Source organism: Phalacrocorax aristotelis, chromosome 2 (assembly GCF_949628215.1).
Source record: "Phalacrocorax aristotelis chromosome 2, bGulAri2.1, whole genome shotgun sequence".
NCBI lineage: Eukaryota > Metazoa > Chordata > Aves > Suliformes > Phalacrocoracidae > Phalacrocorax > Phalacrocorax aristotelis.
This window is the reverse complement of record NC_134277.1, coordinates 74,454,115-74,475,689: the sequence shown is the minus strand read 5'-3', so window position 1 is coordinate 74,475,689 and position 21,575 is coordinate 74,454,115. Positions and strand designations below refer to the sequence as shown.

Sequence of the window (21,575 nt, the reverse complement as noted above, 5' to 3'; positions counted from 1 at the left end):
AAGGTGTAGAAGGTCACAAACTTACAGCCATAACAACAAACAATAACGAAAGTATTCTAACTCTGTTGGTGCTGTTTTCTAATCCGTACCAGCTGGCTGAATCTCCCTGTGCAGAAGTACAGTTTCTAAGGCCTACAGGTTTTTGATTCCAATCTAAGTATCCTAAAAGTGTGTTTACAAGATTGGATGTAGACTTCTTCCACTGTACTGCAGCTGTCCCGCGTTTGTGGTTTGAAACTGCAACTATTGACAAGTGCAGACAGAGTTTATATAAAAACTCAGAAGGTCTCTTGCCAATTCAATAAGCATGAAAAGTGGTGTGTGGTGTTTACATCTTGGTCTCTCTTGCCAAAAGTTTTGTCTCTCAAAGTATATAATCATTGCCTCTTACAACTCAGAAGTAATTTTCTGATATTTGAGTACGTCTTTGAAAGTATGAGTTGTGGGAAAAGATCTACTCAAAGCTCTTACCCAAGTTTACTGACTCTCTTTTTGGCTTAGTCTAGTCTATTGTGCCCTCCTGGTTCTCCACGTTTTTCGCTATGGCTAGGGCAGAAGCCACAAACCTTATATCAGGGTTTAGAAATCAGAGGTGATTTCAGTTGTTTTAATTGTTTAGTTGTTTAATTGTTTAGTTGTTTCTTTCCTAAGGAAAAAACAAACCATTGCAGCTAGAGATACCATTTCATCTTGTGTTCCTAATGAAATATGGGGCAACGGTGGTGTTCCTGCAAATTCCATTTGAAGGGAATTCTTTTAAAGGAATGTAGTCAATATAGTGTGGTTACAAGGGAAAAGTATCAAAAGCATCCCTCACCAAGTTCATGTTTGGTATGCATCAAATTTTTATTTATTCTGCTGAAATGAAAACAGGAATTTGATAAGCTGTGAAAAATTTAGGAATAAATGTGAAACTTCTGTGACAATATAAAATATTAATTTTCCATTTCATTTTGTTCACCTCTGTCTCTGAGCCTGATCTCAAACTGAATTCAGTTTCTTACTCTTTAAATAATTGAAAAATCTTGTTGTCTTTAACTTCTTCACAAAAAATGATGTGGCAAGGGGATTAAATCACTAATGCAACAAGAAAGACTTTAAAAAGTAAAATAAAATCTTATTGTTGTATAGCTTCTTTGACAGACAACTTACCTAATTAGTTGTAACAGATTTGTAATAAAAGATGTATTTATTTTCGAATACTTTATATAAAGACTAAATTTATATCTGAAGGCAGGTTCTGAAATACAAATAGAAAAATGTATAATGTTCTAAACTTTAATTTTATTAGTCTTTCTCTTAATATTTCTCGTACTTCATACAGGTCAAAGTACGCAACATTTGAATACAGTTAAAATGTGGAGATATAGGATATTCTAGTTATTTAGATGAGCCTGTTTAATGTCTTTGCTGGACCCACAAGTGTTTGAAGTATCAGGGTGGGGGGGCGGGGGCAGGACATGACGACACCAAACCTCCCAAAATTAAAAATCATGGCATTGCATATTATTAGAACTTTAAAAATACAGCTTTTTCAGAAAGATAATGGTGACTTAAGCAAGATCCATCAATGCCACTTAATAAAGAACTTATTTATATGTGGCTTAACTGTACCTTTTAAGACATCATATGCATGATGTCCTGAAGTACCTGCTGGTGAGATAAGGGCTGTGGGTTTCCAGTAGACTTTACAAAGTCTCAGACCTCAGTTTTCAGGAAAAGGCTTTCCGAACTTTCCTGTCTTGGCCTATAACACATTTTCCCAACATTTTTAACCCTGCTGTCCCCTCCCCCACAGATACTCCATTACTTTAATCTGATAAATTTTATGGAGATTTTGCATGGAGACTGTAACATACAGATGGATTATAGATCCAAGATGTTCTCTTGGTTTCTCTTATGAATGCTGATTACTTGGTGGTATGCTTCTAATGTGGAGCAGAGAAGAACCTGTCCCTTTGTGTCATGAGGAATGGCCTGTTTAATTGCATGCCTTCAAATTCTGTCCATTTAAGTGACTGGGAACAAGACCAGGAAGACATAATGCGCTATTTGCCAATTCTAATAGCAAAAATTGTTTAGACTTGAGAAATATCTCATTGTCTGTGAATCCATTAAAATATCCATTGCTGCATGGGTCTTGTTTCCCTCTCTCAGAAGTATAGTCTGTATTTCTCCATTTTCATTTGAAGACTTATGCTTTCTATGATCTTGTCAGTCATGTTCTTTAGTTGGCTTATTTTAAGTGTCATTTTCTTCTGTATATTAACTTCTCGTGGCATTTGAAACAAAAGGCTTCTGCTTTCTCTTTGCCATCTTGATGCTGTTAGACAACCTAAAGATGTTGAAAAGGGAGAAAGCAGAGCGTTCACCTACTGAAGTGCAGTGGTATCGGGAACATTAAATAAACCTTTCCCCTCCCTCTCACAAAAAAAGTATGTGATGATTGGTCTGTTTGGCTTGTTTAAAATGTATTTTCTCACAACTGTAAAGTGAATTTGTTGGATCCCTTTGTCACTTTAATTTTGCTCTGTGCACAGTGTCTATTTCTGTAACGTTTCAGTAACTTCCCAGGGACTGAGTTTCATATTTACTGTGTGTTCTTAATAGGACTAGTATGTTTTCATGCTAATAGGGATTTTGGAACTGCTGAGCTAATAAAATGTAATTAATAGAATGTTATCGTTTAAACTGTTTCCAGGTACATCCACCTTTATGGAAGCATTAGCAGCCAATGGTACAACCAACATACAGACATCTGTAACAGGAGTGACAGCCAGCAAACGGAGGTTTATTGATGACAGGAGAGATCAACCTTTTGATAAAAGGCTACGTTTCAGCGTGAGGCAAACGGAGAGCGCGTACCGGTACAGAGACATTGTTGTCAGGAAACAAGATGGATTCACACACATTTTGCTATCAACAAAATCATCTGAAAATAATTCACTAAATCCAGAGGTCAGAACAATTCTCATTTTGGCGGGGAAAGGGTGCTGAGGGAGTTCTAGGTCTCTGCCATGTTTATGCCTGTTATTCAGGCACGAACATACACGGAACAAGGTTCAGGTTCTTGCTTGCAAGATGTTGTTACACATACAACTGAATTTAACTGTAATTCAGCTGAGTTTTAACTATGTTATCTGAACACGTAGATGTACTGTATCTTAGAAGACATGTGGCGGTTTATGAAGTGCAACTTGAAACCAGCTTTAGCCTGAATTAAGGTTCTTTTTTTTTTTTTCCTGAACTGGTTGCATATGCCATCTGCTGTCCAAATTACAGAAATGCTGAATGAGTGCTTTAGTTACAGATAACATGTAATAGATCTTTTCTTAATGATTTCATTATCTTAGTCTAATTACATTTTTGAAATGCAAAGCTTCTAGTCTTTTTTTTTAACTTTCTTGTTTTGGGATAATGAATAAAGTTAACTTTTCTAATATGGTGGTTGAGTGGATCCTAAGGAAAATTTAAAGATGATGGAGATCTCATGGGGGGGAGGAAGGGAGGAGATCAGTATGTTACTTTTTAGTGATGTAATAAAAAGATTCTAATGAATTTTTGATTTTTCAGGTAATGAAGGAAGTCCAAAGTGCACTGAACACAGCAGCTGCAGATGACAGTAAACTTGTGCTATTCAGTGCAGTTGGTAGCATTTTCTGCTGTGGTCTTGATTTTATTTATTTTATACGACGTTTAACAGATGATAGAAAAAAGGAAAGCACTAAGATGGCAGAAGCTATTAGGTATGTAAGGTTATCTTCAGTCATCTGAGTGGGTATTCTTCATCATGTAGTCTGGCTTGTATATTTTTTTTATTATTATTTGAAAAGCCTCTAATTCAACAAGATCTCAGACATTCACCTGTTATGTGATATAGTGTGCAGCACTTCTTTATATTCCCTGTCCCTTTCTATTTGGGTTGTCATTTCATGCATCACTATTTTTACTACTAAAATTTAACTATGAAAACTGGTAGTATGGTAACACCTCTCCAGTCGAAAACAATTTTAAAAGACACAGAATAGCCATAGGGTTTCAGGAAAACAAATCTAACACACAATCCAAGATGTGCATTCAATAAATAATATATTACATTCAGAGCAGTGTAATGATGGATATTTTAGAGGAGTAGATTAATACTAGTGAATATCATCCCAACACTAGGTACCAAACCTGATGCTTAAACAAAATGAGCTGAGCTACTACAAACTAGAAGAATATATATGGAAAAAAATTAACGTACGGATCTTAGGGAGACACGTTTTAACAGTACAAAGAAGCAGCTTGCCATTTGAACACTGGTTTTGAGGGCCTGGGCTCTTGGATGAGCTCTTGTATGAGCTCTTATATGCTTCGTGAATATCTATTTTCCTTCAGAGACCTATGTTCTCTGTCATTATCAATATTCATGTCCCTAAAAAAGGCCTTGTAACACGTAAAGCCTGCCTCATTAGAGGCACAGTTGGCTCATAGACATGATAATAGTTAGGTTTTTTTAAAAAGAAAATTTTCAGTCATTCCATGTAAAAGTTGCTCATACAGTGACTTCAGATGCGGTGTGGGGACACAGGCTCTTAACACAGAGCTTCTGTCACTAGTTTAATTCAGGCCCTTTCAGAAGCCTGATTTGTCACCTATTAATCATTGTTAATAAAATGGGTAAAGGTAGCTTAAAACACCTACAAACTCCCCCTTTGAATTAGTAATTGTATTTTTTGTATATATGCTAGCGACGGCCTCTCTGGAGTATTCAGACATGATTAAAATTATCTTAAGTCTCTGGATGGGATGTTTGTATGACAGTTTGATAAGATGGTTCCAGGAGAAATTTTTTTGCATTAATCTATTTTAGCTCACTAGAATGAGTTAAGAAGCATGATGACCTTTAGTGATGGATGCAATATAGTAAAAATGTCCTGTTTCACAGAAGTACAAAAACATGCAATGCGGCTAAGGAGCAAACTTTAAAGTTACCACTAAATCTCCTTTTTAAAAAATCTTGATTAAAAAGCTCATATTTCAGCATCTAATATTGAAATGAAAAATCATCTCTCATTCAGAGCAAAGGAGTGCGTTACAGGTGCTGACAACTGTCCGTTGTACATTGTATTCTAATCAGAATTTGTCATGTACTTGAAGTAAACGTGGACAACTTCTTCATTATATGTGGTAGCTATTGACTAAGAAATGTCTGCACCTCAGCTTCGAGGTTTTAGAAGTCTCTGCTTGGTCTAATGCGTGTGTACGCACAGAGGTACATACGCACACGCTTACTTTTTCCTAAGAAGCTCTTGAAGGCATTTATTTCTGAGAACAGAGAAGCATGTAAGCATCCATGCTTTGAGGGTACTGGAATGAATTGTCATTTTGTGTTGATAATGAGGATGAGACTATACATTCATAACTGAATAGCGTAGCGCCTATAGCATTATGACCAACCAAGAGAGGAAGATGGGAGGGGGGGAATTTTACAGGTGTGTGATATGTGATAACAGAGCTCTACTATTTATGGCTTGTTCATAATTTAAGGCAGATTTATTTGTTAAGAAAAGCTGTCTCCCAAAAGTACAGAAAGACTCTTTAAGGAAACTCATTAATGCTTTGCCTGTCTTCACTTATATGTACCTTATACCTTAACTTAAAAATATAGATAGATAGTTACCTCATACCAATGTCATACATAAAACAGTGAAGACCAAGCAGGGCTGTAACTACAGTTTTGGTGCCCAGAGGTGAGGTATGGCTACAGCCTCATCTAAGAGAGGGCTGTGAGGCATGTGAATGTGAATATAGCACAAGTGCTGTATCAGGTGGTGCTTGTAGGAGGGGCATTAAATCCCCACCTGTCCAATTACTGGGCTGCTTTGGGCTGGAAGAAATGCTAGGCTTTCACAGGATCAGAGAATGGTCGAGGTTGGAAGGGACCTTTGGAGGTCACCTTGTTCAACCTGCCTCTGCTCAAGCAGGATCACCCAGAGCAGGTTGCCCAGGACCACGTCCAGGCAAGGTTTTTGAGTATATCTCCAAGGATGGAGAGTCCACAGCCTTGATGGCTGCCTGTCCAGTCACCCTCATAGTATGAAAGGGTTTCCTGTCGTTCAGAGGGAATGTCCCATGTTTCCGCGTGTGCTCGCTGCCTCTGGTCCTGTCTCTGGACACCACTGAAAAGAGCTTGCCTCCATCTTCTTTACATCTTCCCTTTAGTTATTTGTGCACATTGATTAGATCCCACATGAGCCTTCTCTTCTCTAGGCTGAACAGGCCCAGCTCTCTCAGCCTTTCCTCACATGAGAGATGCTCCAGTCCCTTGGTTATGTTGGTGGCCTTTGCTGGACCATCTTCAGTAGCTCCACGTCTCTCTTTCACTGGGGAGCCCATAACTGGACACCAGTGCTGAGCAGAGGGGAAGGATCACCTCCCGCAGCCTGCTGGCAACACTTCTTATGTAGGCCAGGGTACCATTAGCCTTCTTTGCCTCAAGGGCACGTTGCTGGCTCAAATCCAGTTTGGTGTTCACCAGGACTCCAGGTCCTTTTCTGCCAAGCTGCTTTCCTGCTGTTTGGCTTCCAGCTTATACTGGTGCCTGGGGTTGTTCTCCCCTGGGCGCAGGACTTTGCACTTCCCCTTGTTGAACTGCATGAGGGTTCCTGTCAGACCGTTTCCTTGCTGAGGGTATGCTCTGCCCCGTCATCCAGATCATGAATGAAGCTATTGAACAGCACTGGATGCAGCACTGACCTCCTGGGGTGCCACAGTAATTACTGGCCTCCAACTAGACTTCGTGCCACTGGTCACCACCCTCTGGGCCAGCCGTTCAGACATTTTTCAGTCCACCTCGCTGTCTGCTCATACATGAACAGCTTGACTATGAGAGTCTTACAGGAGGCAGTGCTGAAAGCCTCACTCTGAAGTCTAGGGAGACGGTATCCCCTGCCCCCCCTCCTCGTCCACCAAGCTAACCACCTCATCATGGAAGGTTATCAGGTTGGTTTTGAAAGCAATGTTACTGCGGAGATGAATTATTGCTGAGTTTTCAAGGGCTGGTATATTTTACTCTCTCTCTACATGTAGTGAGTGCATGTTTCTGTTTCTCTTCAGGAACTTTGTGAATACTTTTATTCAGTTTAAGAAGCCTATCATTGTAGCAGTTAATGGCCCAGCCATTGGACTTGGAGCATCTATATTGCCTCTGTGTGACGTGGTTTGGGCTAACGAGAAGGCTTGGTTTCAGACACCATACACTACTTTTGGACAAAGTCCAGATGGATGTTCATCCCTTACATTCCCTCGGATAATGGGCCTGGCTTCTGTAAGTAGCTTGCAGGGTAGGGGCTGACAGCTTCACAATGCAGTTGTGATAATTTATCCAGAGTGATTTCAAAACTTTCTATCTTTGCTGTGTTGCCTTTTCTTTATTTTTGTTTTCTCTCATGAAAACCTTTCATGAGAAACCAGTATCTGTAGCTTCTCTGCTCCACGCTGTGACAGCCTAGTCTTCACCTGCATGCACAGGACAGAAAGCAGGCACGGGACCTAATCCCACATCACGGGCACCCTTAACCCTGACGGTGGCAGAAGGGTTACGTCCTGCATAGCAGGACACACCTTCCCTGCCGATGCCTTGTGAGGATCAGCCACCAGCGTGTTGCATTCAGCACAGCATCAGAGCGTAGCGGAGAATGGGCTGGTCGGCACTCGGTGCCATTACACGGCAGAGCGCTGTGTCACAGCTGTTAGCAGTCTCATGCCAGTATGCAAAATAAATAATTCAGCTTTCAGGCGCTCGTTCTCAAGAAGTTGTGTTGAACTTCCTCAGATCAGCAGATCTCTGCTGATGTTCACACTAGGGTGTTATGCTAGAATTACTCAGTCCAAATCACCTTTGTGGAGGACCTCGGGTTTTTTTCTTTTTTTTCTAGTCTTGCACTTGATTTATGGTATTGCTGGATTTAAAAAAAAAGGTAACACCTTGCATTGCTGAAAACATAAGCCATGTGTTAATTAGTATCCCTTTTCTTGCTTTTCAATTAGGTGAAAGAATCAAATGTAACAGAAAGCTATTTAAAAATCTCTTACCTACAGTATTTTCATCTTGCTTACTATTTTTATGCTGTGTTCTTTGAAAACTGTTAGACCTACGTCCCATTCCAGTTTGAACAGTAACAGTATAAAACAAGCACTTGTAGCTACGCCTGTTTTTGTAAGTTACTGTTTATTATAAAAGCCAGTTTTTCCCTGTAGGTATTTGAGTTAAAAAATACATTTCGATATATTAAAAGCATCAGCTGAACAGATCTAATGACTAATTGTGTGTTTGGATTGAGTTATTAGAAGAGAACAGAAAAGGTAACAAATAAATTAACAGTTATAAGAGAATCTTTAATAACTTAGCATGTTTCAAACTACTGATTGTTCCTTTCCCTTTTTATTTGGCCATCCATCCATTCATCCATCCATTCCATCCATCCCCGTCCTTTAGAGACTTGTGAATTGTTACTTTTCATTTCTTTAGAAGTTGTTAAAAAATAAAACACCCAACACAAAAAGCTCTTCCCTAGTATACTCTTTCATGTGTTTGTGAATGCTCTCATTTTTAAATACAAAGATTTCAACTGAAAGCTTCCAGTGATAATGGTTCCATAATATTGGTGCAAAAGGGTGTGGGGGTGGGAAGTCCACTGTTTTCATACTATCCTCGGCCCTCTGCAGTATAGCAACGTCAGTGCTGTTCGGGACAAAGTTGGACTTCAGTCAGCAGACATCTTGAAATAGCTTCAGACTCCATACTCAAAATTTTGATAAGGTAGCATGCTTTCTATCTAGAAAAGGAAGAGAAGTCAGCAGAAAGGAGAGGTGGCATGAGTCAGCTGAGAAATATTCAGGGGAAAAAACCCTAAAATATCATACAAAAGAAAGAATTATGGCCTCTGTATGCGTCATAAAATTGGCTACAAATTTATTAATTCAGTCCGACCCTTAACTCTTGTAAGTCAGATTCAATGAGTTCCTTTTATCGTCAGCAGTTATGTAAAAGTCTTCAATTGTAAGATTGTTGGAAATATCGTCCCTACGGGGTTAGGCTTGGCTAGTGAGCAGGTCTGGCGTGGAGGGGTTTGGTTTGGGGTTTTTTTTTTTCCCCACAGAACTTGTTCAACACAGGTCAGTGTTACAGGAAAGCTGAAGCCCAGACCTTAGGATTCAGAAATGATACAGTGGTGGGAATACCAAGAATTTTAGAAGGATTCTTAAACTGGAGTTTTCAGATTTGAAAATAATCTGTAATAGAGATTAAGGTGACATCTGTTTGGGGAGATACGTTATTGTGCGTGTGCTGTGGAGTTCCTGGTGTGGTTTTCTGGTCCTGGACGTGAAGCACAGGAGCCACGTGATCAAGCATCACACACGGGGTTTCCCTGCTGGCCTCCAGCACACTTGGCAGTGTTTCTCATGCTTTTCTATCATCAGTCATGAGGGATACACATTTCCATAGTGTCTGTAGTCCACAGCCCAGCCAAGGTCGTGGGGGCATTACAGAGAGCCGCTGCCTCCTGATCATAGTGCAAGAGAGCTGAGAGGCTCCGCGGCGCCTAGTGCCTGTGGGCTTCCACGAGAAGTTCCCCGTGAGCCTCAAAGCACTTGCTGTAAAAGAGAGACAGAGCAGAGGCCATCCCGGTAAAGTTCCTCTGTGGAAGGAGAAAGACAGATGGAATAGAAAATTAAGGTCATTAATAAGAAGCTTATATTAATTAAATACTTTATTGTCTTCATTTCTGCTGCTGTATTATATTTCTTGGAGAGTAACCACCAAGTGTGTTAATTTTCACAGCAGATGCAAGGCACGGGTATATGATTAAAACTGGTTTAGGAGTGGGTCTCCGGCATATGTTGTGTATAGATCAAAAGTGAAGATGCCAGAGCAAAACATTTGCCTTCAAAACCTGTCAACTGATAACACTAACGGGAGCGCGCATTTCATGTCAGGTTTTCTGCTAATGCTGGCTTAGAGCTGGCAGAAGCAAGATAACAGCACCGCTGTCGTTTGTGGGTTTTCACATTCAGGAGGACGCAGCCGTTGTTACTGAGCTTTAGGAAAAAAAGAAGCTGGTTGGTTGTGTTTTTTGGTTTTTTTTAAGTATTTTGGAAGAAATTTTTTTCTCTGTCTCCTTAGGAAAATTATTCCTGTTTTTAGACAAACTTGTGTGTATCACTGATTTTTGGCCAGTGTTTCAGGTTAGTATTAGTCACATGTAATCTGGAAAATTAGAAAGTATAGTTGTGATAGTTAATGACCCTTGTGTATTTGACTTTGCTTTCACAGAAGGTAGACTTATAGGGGTATATTATTTGTACCTTTAGTTTGCGGCCTTTTTTTATTTTAAACTAATATACGTGGATCACAACTTTCCATTTTAACTTTTGAGAGATGTGGTGATGATAACTTTTATGTGAAATACCCTAGGAACCGTCTCCTTTTTTTACATGCCTAATGGACTGGGAGTCAGCAACCAAACTGCCAGCAGAACCCTTTTGTATTTCATTACAAAAGGGCAAGTAATAGACCTCTGAGTTTTCAAATTTCTTCACCTGTAAAATGGCAATACCAGGAACATAACCTGCAGTAATTCTCTAGCTTGAGATCCTTTACTGAAAGTAGCTGTAATAATTACCAAAATTTCCAGTATTAGAAAACATTAAAAAAAACCTCAGAATTTTCTCCTCAGAAATGCTACACCTGTCAGGTTTGGGTGTTTTCTAACAGCCTTATTTCCTGTATTTCAAAGGTCCAGTGATGGCTTTGTCATATTTTCAATGTAAATTAGTCATTAAGAAACAGTAACACTGACTTCTTTTTTTGTTTTGTCTTGAGGTTGGCAATTACTCTGACTTTTTAATCTTCGCTGTCTGTTTCTGTGCAGATGTCACTGCAACCAAAAAGTTTAACTATATAAGAAGCTTCACTAAAGGTAGAATTAAAGTATAAGCATAAATGGCTGTAGGATGAAGCTTTAACGGGAAAGCTGATAAATAGTGAAGTGTATGATAATTACAAATCAAAAAGATTTACAGAACTAGGTAAGGACTAGATAAGAATAATTCTTATTGCATAGACTGTAGTACTCTGTTCTGTACCCTTAAACTAGGTACAAGATCTTTTAAACGCTGGGGGGTTTTAAGACGACTGCTAAAACACTTTTGAAAGGATTTAGCAGTTCAATATTGACCTCCTGAATAAAATGGGAATGTTTATTTTCTATGAATTTGATCAGAAATCAGAATATATCCTTTTCCCTTCAGTGGGTTTTGGAGGTCAAATTTTAAGATGATCCAGCTATTTTAAATGTTTCATCATAAATGAAATACTGTTGAAGACTTTTCAGAAATGCTGAAAATAAACCATTTATTTAGGTTTCAGACATTTTTCAGTACTGAAAAAAAATCTTGGTTGCAAAATATTTAACTGTTCTACCAAGACTGCCAGTTCCCAGGCGGTATACTACCAAAACGGGGTTATCTCTGTCATTTACGGATAATGTAGATCTTTAGCAAAGATGTCATTGCTGCAACTAACATTACGCTACGCATCTGCCAGGCATTATAACCTGTTACCACACAGACATTTAATCAAGTCAGCGATACCGCAAGAAGGGTAGAGCTAACCAAGAGTCATGAATGGGAAATGACAAAAGACATTTTCACGTTTAACCCTTAATCATAGACCTCCGTATTTTTATAACTACTGCTGTAGTACAGTCAACACCACTGACCAGCTAGCGGTAGGCAAGGCTTTATTGATTAAAAGTCAGAAGAGCTATAATAAACAAAACTACTTCAAGTATTTCAGGCATTTTCCTTATTTGTTTTGAACATTTTTCCTTTAATGAGTTTTGTCTCATTACATTTCATACCAGAAGTAACTTTTTATCCCTTCAGGCCAATGAAATGTTGTTCAGTGGGAGGAAGTTGACTGCGCAGGAAGCTTGTGCCAAAGGACTCGTCTCTCAAGTGTTTTGGCCAGGAACATTCACACAAGAAGTAATGGTTCGAATTAAGGAGCTTGTCACATGTAATTCAGTTGTAAGTTTCCTTTATTGTCTTACAATACCTTTTTATGATTAGAGTAAGAATAATTAATCTAAGTATTATTAGACAACATTATTATGTCCTTCTTAAAATAAAAAACAAACCACCGTTGTCATGAAACAAGGACTGCATTTTAGTATGGCAATGGCTTTTAACACATTGCTATGTATCTCTTAGTTTCTGGGGTTTTGAATAATTTTTTTTAAAGTTACATCTGACTCTTCCTTATCATATGCCGTAGAACACTCTGGTTAAGAACATTAAAACAGCGTTGGACTCTACAATATGTTTTGGTTTTAACATAGTTGCATAAGTCCCACTTAGTCTAATCAACAGTGTAAAGAGTTGCCGTAAGAACTGCACGGAAGCACAGAAGTCTTGCGTTATCTTGAGTTGTAATTTAATGTCGTTGAGTTGTAAGTTAAATTACCAAGGCAATAAGAAGGTCAACATAATGTCAAAGACTGCATTTAGTTTTACGAGTATCACCTAGTGCATTTGTGGCTGTGCACACCACTGGCAGTTGCACAAGATAGCTAAAACGACTACTTGGTGCTTTCTTACAGGAAAAGATACAGTACAAATTAGCTGTTCTGTGCATTAGAAATTTTGGATCTTGAAACAGATTAATAGCTTTCTAAATGGAAAAGCAAACAAGATTTTTCAGTCTGTTTTAAATGCTCAAGAGATTCAAGGCCTGCCTGGTTATTAGAGCAGTTCTGGATAAGAGTGTTATGATTAGCCTTTGCCAAAATGGAGTTGGGGTTTTCTCGAGTTATCAACACAAAACCATACATACACACACATATATATATGGTTTATATAGAATATATATTTTATATATTTTTATATATAGTGTGTATATATACACACAAAGTCATAGTTATGAATTTATTATTTTATTTCCACATTTTTGTGCACTCGTAAATTGTGCTGATATAGGGTAAGGAAATCCTGTGTGACATCATGAGATAGACTCTAGGAGAAACTTTTCTTAAGGTCATAGTACATCCACGAACTGATAAGCTTAAGTTCTTCAACTTCAGGATTTGCCCATGTAAACCTGTAAGTGCCCATGTTGCTCAGCTCTCCTGTAATAATAACCCAACTCCCTTCCCTCCCCCCCCGTTTTATTTTTTTTGCCTAGGTACTTGAAGAATCCAAAGCTTTAGTACGTAATATCATGAAGGTGGACTTGGAACAAGCAAATGAAAAGGAGTGTGAAGTTTTGAAGAAAATCTGGGGCTCAGCACAAGGGATGGACTCAATGTTAAAATACCTGCAGAAGAAAATTGATGAGTTCTGATGAGATGCCCATTGACACTGGAATTGTATCTCTTGGACATCAGGGCAAACAAAATATGCCCATTTAAAAACCTATATAAACTCACCCCTTGCTCAGCTTGGGAACAGGAGTGGACTTCCCCTCCCCCCCCCTTTTTATTGTCAAGGGGTTTAAAAGTACTGTATCACTTAAATTTGAACAAAACTCCTTTCTCCCTGAGTGTTACATATAGATATATATCCACACACAAAACCGTACGTGTGTGCATATATATGTCTTTTTATATATATATAAAAATGTAATATGTGTGTGAGCGTGTGTATGTAGACACACACACACAAGCTAAAAAATACGATAGAGTGCACTACCAAACATCTCTTTAAAGGCTCTAGTTTTTGTTATCTTTGGCTAGTACTGTATCAAATAGAGAATGGATTAAAAAGTGAATGGTGTTGCATTATTTTCTGTGTGGCAGGGAAGTCTGGAATAATGCTTTTCTTTTTCAGTAGAATACAGAATTGAAACGGGTATTAGCCAGCCCTTACCTTCACTGCCCAGGAGTCAGCTAAGATACAAGGCATTGTCGCAGAAGGTGGTTGAAATACCTCAAGCAATGGAACATTCTAAAATTTGGGGGAATTAAACCCTGTTAAGATTAAATCACACATTGAATCCCCGAAAAGAGAGTGTGCTCAGGATTAATGCTAAGAAAACACTCTGTCCTTTTTTGGGGGGAGGTGTAGAGGGGTGGGAGGAAGGGGCAGAAATATGATGAATTCTTACCCAGATAACATGAAGAAACCACTGTCTCTTGGGGAAGGGGAATGAGGGGAAGGGGAGGGAAATGGAAGGGGGAAGAAAAAGGAAAACACAAATTAAAAAAGCTTGTTTTGCAGTATTAGTGAATCACTGAATATCTTATGTATGAATATCCTAAGTTATAAGTTAGTTTTAGTGGGTTTTTAAATAGTCTCTCTGGGTTGTTTTGTTTTGTTTTTTTAAATAACTACATAAGTGCTTCTGTTGCTGGGTGAGAATACTACTTTATATACAGTTTGGGTTTTGTTTTTGATTCTTTTTTCCTATTTGCTGGTTTAATTGATGTATTACACCAAAAATGCATTTTATGTTAATAAATTTTAGGTTCACTTAGAATATATTATTTAATAAGTTAAAATTCTTTTGGCACACTATTAAGTAAAAAAAACTCCTTTAAAAAATCCCCTGCATTATATTAGATGTTTAATGTTCTTTGTCTATGCTTTTTTATTATTTTAATATACACTATATACAGTATGGTGTAAAAGAGTGCCCTGTGTAAATAGACCTATTTTGCATTCCTTTCAGGAGTGGTTATTGATTCCTGACCACAGGTATCTATTATTACTTGGGTACCTGTGCTTGCAATCTTATTGAATGTATTATGAAGAATGAAAAAAAATCAAACCTTATTTTTGTACAGTTTTGAAGTTTTTACTTGGAACTGACCCACCTCCCCTTCCCAGTGGAGAGCTGTACAGTGTGTAAATCTGCCTTTATCTTGGATTGGTACAGTATTTTTGCATCTGTGGGACCTACTTTTTTGTTCTAGTAGTTTAAACTATATATAAACTGTACAATCTGTAAAGTTTTTATAGAATAAATATTCAGCTGTGAAAACTGGTTAAATAAAACTAATATTTCTTAACACATTTTAAATGTGGTTCTCTCCTAGTTGTCTTTTCCAAAGACATTGCAGTTCTGATTTTAACTTGCAAGGTCTGTTTCAGCAACTCTTACTCGAAAGACACTGATATTTATGGTTTATTTTGTTAAACTTGCATAGGGTCTTCACAATTTCCTTCAACTGAAAAGCTGGAAATTAATTTAATGTTGTCAACTATATAGAAGTCTTCTCTTAGAGGCGGCAGAGGGGGGAAGACAACATAGGAAGTCATTCTGCTCTTATTTTCTTACAGTTCTGAAAGCACATCTAGTAAAATGTTTCTTTGTGATCTCTTAAACGTAGGTCATTTTCCCTACAATGCTGTGGTAAAGTGAGAATTCCTTAGTTAAATATAATTTTATTGAAAGGGAGAAGGAAAGGTACCTTACCTACAGTTCCCTAGTGTTAAACCTTTTGGAGTTCAACTCAAATTTATACAAAGATCCCTTTTCTGGCATCTGTAAGAAGCATTTGGGCACAGATTGCATCTATTTCAGCTGGAGGAGTATTTTTGCTTTCTGTAAACATGAAAGAACTTCACTGTAACAGCAGACTGGAGCTATTTAGAATTAAATCAGTGGAAGGTGCAGGCAATTCAACTGGAAAAAAAAAAAATCTACTTGCTTCTTTTTTTTTTGCTTTACTATCAGTCAGGCTGTTCTGCTGCCTACAATTTGCATATTAAGCTGTAAATAAGTTGGTGACTGTAAATGGCTGTCTTAGACCTTTTTCCAGTCATAGTTCAGAGCAACTCATATACACTATCATCAGCGTCACTGTGCAATTGCCCTACATTTGTATTAAAAGCAGTAACTAACTTTACACTATTTATGAATGAGAGCATAATTTGGTAATAACGGCCATGTTTTGTCCAGACAGTGGACTACAGGGATACTGTTTCTTTAGGAAAATACTGTCCGGTTCTTTGTAGTATAAGTCTTTTAGTATAAGCCTTTGATGTGTGTGAAAGTTACAGTTAAGTCTAGTTTAGTCTTTGCAAAACCACAATAGAACAAAGACAGGAAAAGTATAGCCTCCAAACAGCAAGCAAGAAGGCCTGAGAGATCATAAAAACTGACTTACTTAAGACATTTTAAAATCAGTGTTTTTGAGGCTTTTTGTCACAGAAGACACAGGTCTTTGTGTAGCCTGGGTTGTTGCTGGTGCTTGTATTCTACATAACTTGCAGTATGGCATAGATTAACTAACCTGAAGCTTCAGATTTAGCCTCTGATCATTAAGGGCAACTGTCACCACAAAGGTTTGACTGGGCCCAAGGAGCAGCACAGGGAGGCTGCTGAAGCCAGCGTGACGTCTGAGGGACCTGGGCTGGAGTCACAGCCTCACAGAAGCAGGGGTACGTCAAAATGGCTTTTCTATGTTGATTCTAGAACTGATGCGTGAACAGCTCATACCTGGAGAATTTTGGCACCAGTTGTTGGACCTGGGTGCAGTGTAAGACCATAGAAACGGTATCTTTCTGAACGATGCCTGAGAGAACTTTCATATGGGATTTTTTTTTTTAGTTGGGGTTTGGTTTTTTTTTTTTAAATAGACAAATTTTCTTCAGTTTTTTCTTCCTTGAAGCATGAAGGCAAATCACAACACCTGCTTGGGTGGCAGAAGTCTAGTCAGCAGCTAGTAGAATTAGGAATAGTGGTATTGGAATATAGACTTGAGCTAGCTTTAGCCTTGCTCAGTCCCAAGTCTCCTGACGAGACCATCTATCTCGATTACAGCACTGTACTACTACAGAGCCTGCTTAATTCCTTACAGAGCGTAGAGGCACACTGTAAGGCAGCTGTCAAGCGTTGGTGCTGAAACTTAAAAGTAGCACAAGAGCCTCGATAATGCAGCATAGGAATCTCTCTATGCCATTCTAGTTCTCTTCCTGAAATAGGTAAGCATCTTTGACACTAGCAAGCAGCAAAATTGCCAAGCATTAGCAACCAGACTGCACTGAGGCCATAGAGTACACTTTTCCCATGAAAGTTCCATCACATTCAAGTTTATTTTTGGAAGTAAATGAGAGAAATTTTCTCCTGGTCAGGAAACAGTACCAGAGTGCCACAAGTTGAATGGACTTGGAACTGTTTGAGAGCCACCCGTGTATGCTTAACTGCACCTTCTGCTGATGTGTTAGTTTGAGCAAAAATAGAAAGCAGAGCAAGGCTGTAGCGCTGGGTAAGCTAATCTACAACAGAAGGTGTTTTGGGGTAACCGGGAGGTCTGAACTCACCTGTGGGTCTTTTCCTTGTTCAAACTTCCCATTTTGCATGAATCCAGGATTTGAAGCAGTTTTCTTCAGTGAGTCCTTCACTGGATTGCTGACATTGCTACAAGACACCTCTCTGCTTCAGAAACTGCACCATTATCCTTCTGAAAACAAGGTTCAGGGGAATTAAATAATCTTTTTAGGTAAGTTTACTTTCTTAAAGTCAGGCATGCTTGAAAATAGTAGAAAAACAATAGAATGCTGAGCAGTAATCTGCTTCACTTTACACTGATCTATTTCATACTTAACCCAAACAGTGGATAAAATAGGGCTGCAGATATCCTGGGAATAAGGCAGCAAACAAAACGTTTCTGGCCAAGTGGACAGGAAAGACTTTCTTCAATAACTGGATAGGCTGCAACAACTCTAGGTTTGTTGGTAAAAGTTGAGGCACTTCACATTCAGCTGGGACATGACAAGTATGCTTCTGAAGAGTAGGAGGGAGGAGATACTTCTTCAATTCAGTTAGTTTGCCATATGATTTTCCATCCTAAGGAACTGCCAGCAGCACTCAGCACACAGGCTGTCTTACAGAGCTGTAGCAGAGGCTGAGTTGGCAACCTTAGGTCATGCAGCATGGGAGCTCGGTTATACTGAAGATGGCACACGGGTGAATTTTCCTTTCCAAAGGAAGACGTATCAGGAGGAGAACCCCTGTATAGCACAAGATCACCATGGTCCTGCTCCATACAGCCCCTCAGATTTCTCAAGAAATACTTCACTCACAGGTCCCTGCATTTCGTTTTTTTCTTAATCTGCCAGTCATGTCACTCGCAAGTAAGTCATGTGCCAGGCTTACCAACAGATAAAAAACAAATACAATGACCTGTGAGGTACTAACAGGATGAAGAGTGATTTGATGTGCAAAGACTTTGAAGTGCAATACAAAATGGAAAGACAGTGATGGAGTTCTTTTGGTCCTCCTCATCCTTCCTGCACAGGGAAAAACACAACAAATAAGGGGAATTAAAAACCAACAAGAAACAGCAGGTAAGAAGTCAAAGGAGCTGCTAGAGGAAATAAAGGAACGGCACTTATTCTTCCTTAAGTCCTCATTCCTATCACCCTCAATGCTGGAAGAGATACTAGTTGACAAGAACTCCAGGTGGATATATACCTGCTCCATGCAGCAGTGTGGGGCACATTATCAGTACCTATGCCTAAACCCATTCAGACTACGAGCCTCATGTCCACAGGCCCTGCAGGTCCTCATGGGGGACTTCAACCACCCTGGTATCTCCTGGAGGGCCAACACAGAGAAGGCTCAGGGGTATCTTATCAATGTACATAAATACTGGAGGGAGGACACAAAGAGGATGGAGCTAGGCTCATTTTAGTCGTGCCCAGAGACAGGACCAGAGGCAGTGGGCACAAACTCAAACACAGGAGGTTCTCTCTGAATATCAGGAAACACTTTCTTACTGTGAGGGTGACCGAGCACTGGAACAGGTTGCCTAAGGAGACTGTAGAGTCTCCATCCTTGGAGACAGTCAAAAAACTTCTGACCATGGTCCTGGGCAATCAGCACTCAGCAGCCCTGCTTGAGTAGGGGCGGATGGGACCAGATGACCTCCAGAGGTCCCTTCCAACCTCTACCATTCTGTGGAGAAAAAAAAAAAACAAAACAAACCCCAAACCCACTTGGCATTCGTTTTGCAGCTATTCAGTCATCATCTACCAAAAAATCTCTACAGCTAGAACTGCAGGCTCTGCAACACTACATGCTTTAGTCTTTGAGAACACATCATCTTGTGCTGGATGATACCAAATCACCCAGAATGGAGATAAGTACAGATCAGCTTGTGTGTTTCAGGTAAGACAGGGATCATCCTTTACTCCATCTGCTAAAAAGCATAAAGAAAAAGTTATTTGTTCAAAGAAAAAGAATTTATTTGTTTCTTCGAGGATAAACAGGGTTGCAATACTTAACCAAAATAAATACATGCCTTTTACAGTACCCGAAACATTGCTTTGGCCTCAGCAGCTCCTTGCAATTTTGCTTTTTTTCCAAGATCTGCCTCAAGCAAGCAAGCTGAACCGTAATCCAGCCACTGGCGATCATCCTGCAGTGTAACCACATGGGCTACTCAAGAAGACAGCATATAGTGTGAGCCTTTAGGTCCAATGCAGTACAGCTTTACTATGTCCTCTGGATATAGCTTCCTAAACACACGCTCTGGAGCAGCTAAGTAGGTCTGCAGGGTGAGAAGTGAACTCATAATGCTGTAATAAACCACCATTTCCTAGATGCTGCTTTCCAACACTTGTTCATTATAACCCTTTCCTTCCATCTCCAGCAAAATGTTCTGATTGCTAGACAAAACCTAGAATACAAACAATCTTCAAAGTCCTGCTTGTCTTCCCTGCCTCCCCCTTATTAATTTTCACTACATTCACTGTACCATCTGTCTCGGTTGGAAAAGGCACTCACTGAGGTCACCCTCAAAGTCACCCCAATCGTGCTGGGTAAACTGGCTGCTGCCAGTAGCAACTTCTGTGAGACGCAGATGCTGCTCCTTACAAACGTAAGGTTTTTGGAATTCACTGAACTTGTCAAGTTGGACAGGGATCTTTAATCAAACAGTATTAAAAAACCAAACCAAACCTAAACACAAGTGCTAAAGCCAGGAATAACTAACCAAGACACACACTTCTACAGAAATCATGCATGTACTACACGATGTAAAGTACAAATGACAAAATAACATAGTTTTCTTTCCACGTTCAAAAGACAGACACATCCCCATATTTCTTCCCTTTCTTCTCTCCACCACACTCCCCCCTACAGGCTTTACGCTCAGAAAGAAGGGTGGGGATTTAAGCTGGAAACCTGATAAACCTTGAATTTATGTGCTGGAAGAATTATTTTGGTGCTAAGTAACAGTTAACAAAATTCAAACAACACAAAGCTGGGAGTTTTTAAACTGGATGACCCCTTGGATCAAGGGTATCAAAATAAGAAAGCAAAGGGAAGCCACTTTGTCCACTAGAAGCTTTTCTGCTTGCTTCTTGGTAGGCTTCTCAAGACCAAACAGGTCAAAATAGGAGTCTGCAAACTTAACTTTGTGATCTCAAGAGCTGGGCTGTAACATCCACAGAATTATTTGTGGAGCCAGCATTATATTGTGCCTAGGAATAATGGAAGTCACGCTTTCATTTTTGAATGTTTCTGAAGGAATTACATGTTCGATCGTGCTGACAGAAAATTGTATTCTGGATCAAAATGAAACAAGTCTGTGCATCCAAGGGAAAGGAAAGAAAAAGTTAGGTCTTGACACCAATTTTCTTGAAGCAAAACAAACCACAACAGCCAGTCTGATGGAGAAACCAGGGGCAACAACTCCACAATCTTTTGGACATTTTGGATAATCTATTTCAGCTCATGAGAACAGATTTATTTTCTCCTAGAATCATAAGCATCTGAAGTTATTGATATCCGTCTGTGGAACAGCAGAATTATTTCTAATTCCTTCAACAGAAGATCTTTGAAAATTGTTAGTCTTAATGACGTAAAGCAGGAAATTTGGAGATCTTGCATAGCCCAGCTCTGAAGTAGAAAAAACACTCAAAAGACTAATTCAGACCCCTGATGCTTCTGAAAGGTCCTGGCACAAGAAGATAGGCTATTGCACTCAATCCTTAAAAAGATCCAGCCCCAAGGTCTACAGTTCAGGTTCCCCTACAATGGATACTCCCAGCGTCACTACCAACCATTCAGATGAGGGCAACAGTAGTTTTTTTACATTCACTCAATTCTTTCATATTCTGCTACAGATTTAGACATTGTGGCTCAGCAAATAGATTTGCACAGACATTAAACAGTTTAAATGTAATTGGTTGAAAACACAGTTTCCAATAAAAAGTGGTAAGGGCACAAGAATGCTGTTAATAAGATACCTCATAACCTGAAAATATGTGAGGAGTTTCTGGAAATCTGTGGTTAGCCTATATAAAATGCCATTCAGTTCCCTCACTACACTTGGTAACAGCCAGACAGATCCACCCAATGCTCTTGTGGTGACAACGCTTTGGGAGCAAAACTTGCTGAACAAGAGACGTGGCACACCTGCCTCTAGACAGTTCTTGAAACAGAGGTATTCAAACTGCAATTTTGCTGCTGAACCGGTTATCACTGATTCTCAGCGTGTCACTCAAGATCTCTCTCTCTCATTTGCCCCTCTGGTAAACTGGTTTTGATTCCTGAACTTTCGAGACCAAATAAGCAA

General features: G+C 39.2%; 1 protein-coding gene across 3 annotated transcripts in view; it reads left to right on the top strand.

The window, feature by feature from the left end:
• Positions 1-15,060, top strand: part of CDYL (chromodomain Y like) — a 107,447-nt gene extending 92,387 nt beyond the window's left edge. For all 3 annotated transcript variants that reach the window (XM_075084119.1, XM_075084118.1, XM_075084117.1), the window contains 5 exons: positions 2,702-2,958; positions 3,574-3,746; positions 7,102-7,312; positions 11,935-12,078; positions 13,232-15,060. In XM_075084119.1, coding sequence (XP_074940220.1) covers positions 2,716-2,958; positions 3,574-3,746; positions 7,102-7,312; positions 11,935-12,078; positions 13,232-13,390 — 930 coding nt within the window. In that variant the 5' untranslated portion in view covers positions 2,702-2,715 and the 3' untranslated portion in view covers positions 13,391-15,060. The remainder of the gene's footprint in view (positions 1-2,701; positions 2,959-3,573; positions 3,747-7,101; positions 7,313-11,934; positions 12,079-13,231) is intronic.
• The last annotated feature ends 6,515 nt before the right edge of the window (positions 15,061-21,575 follow it).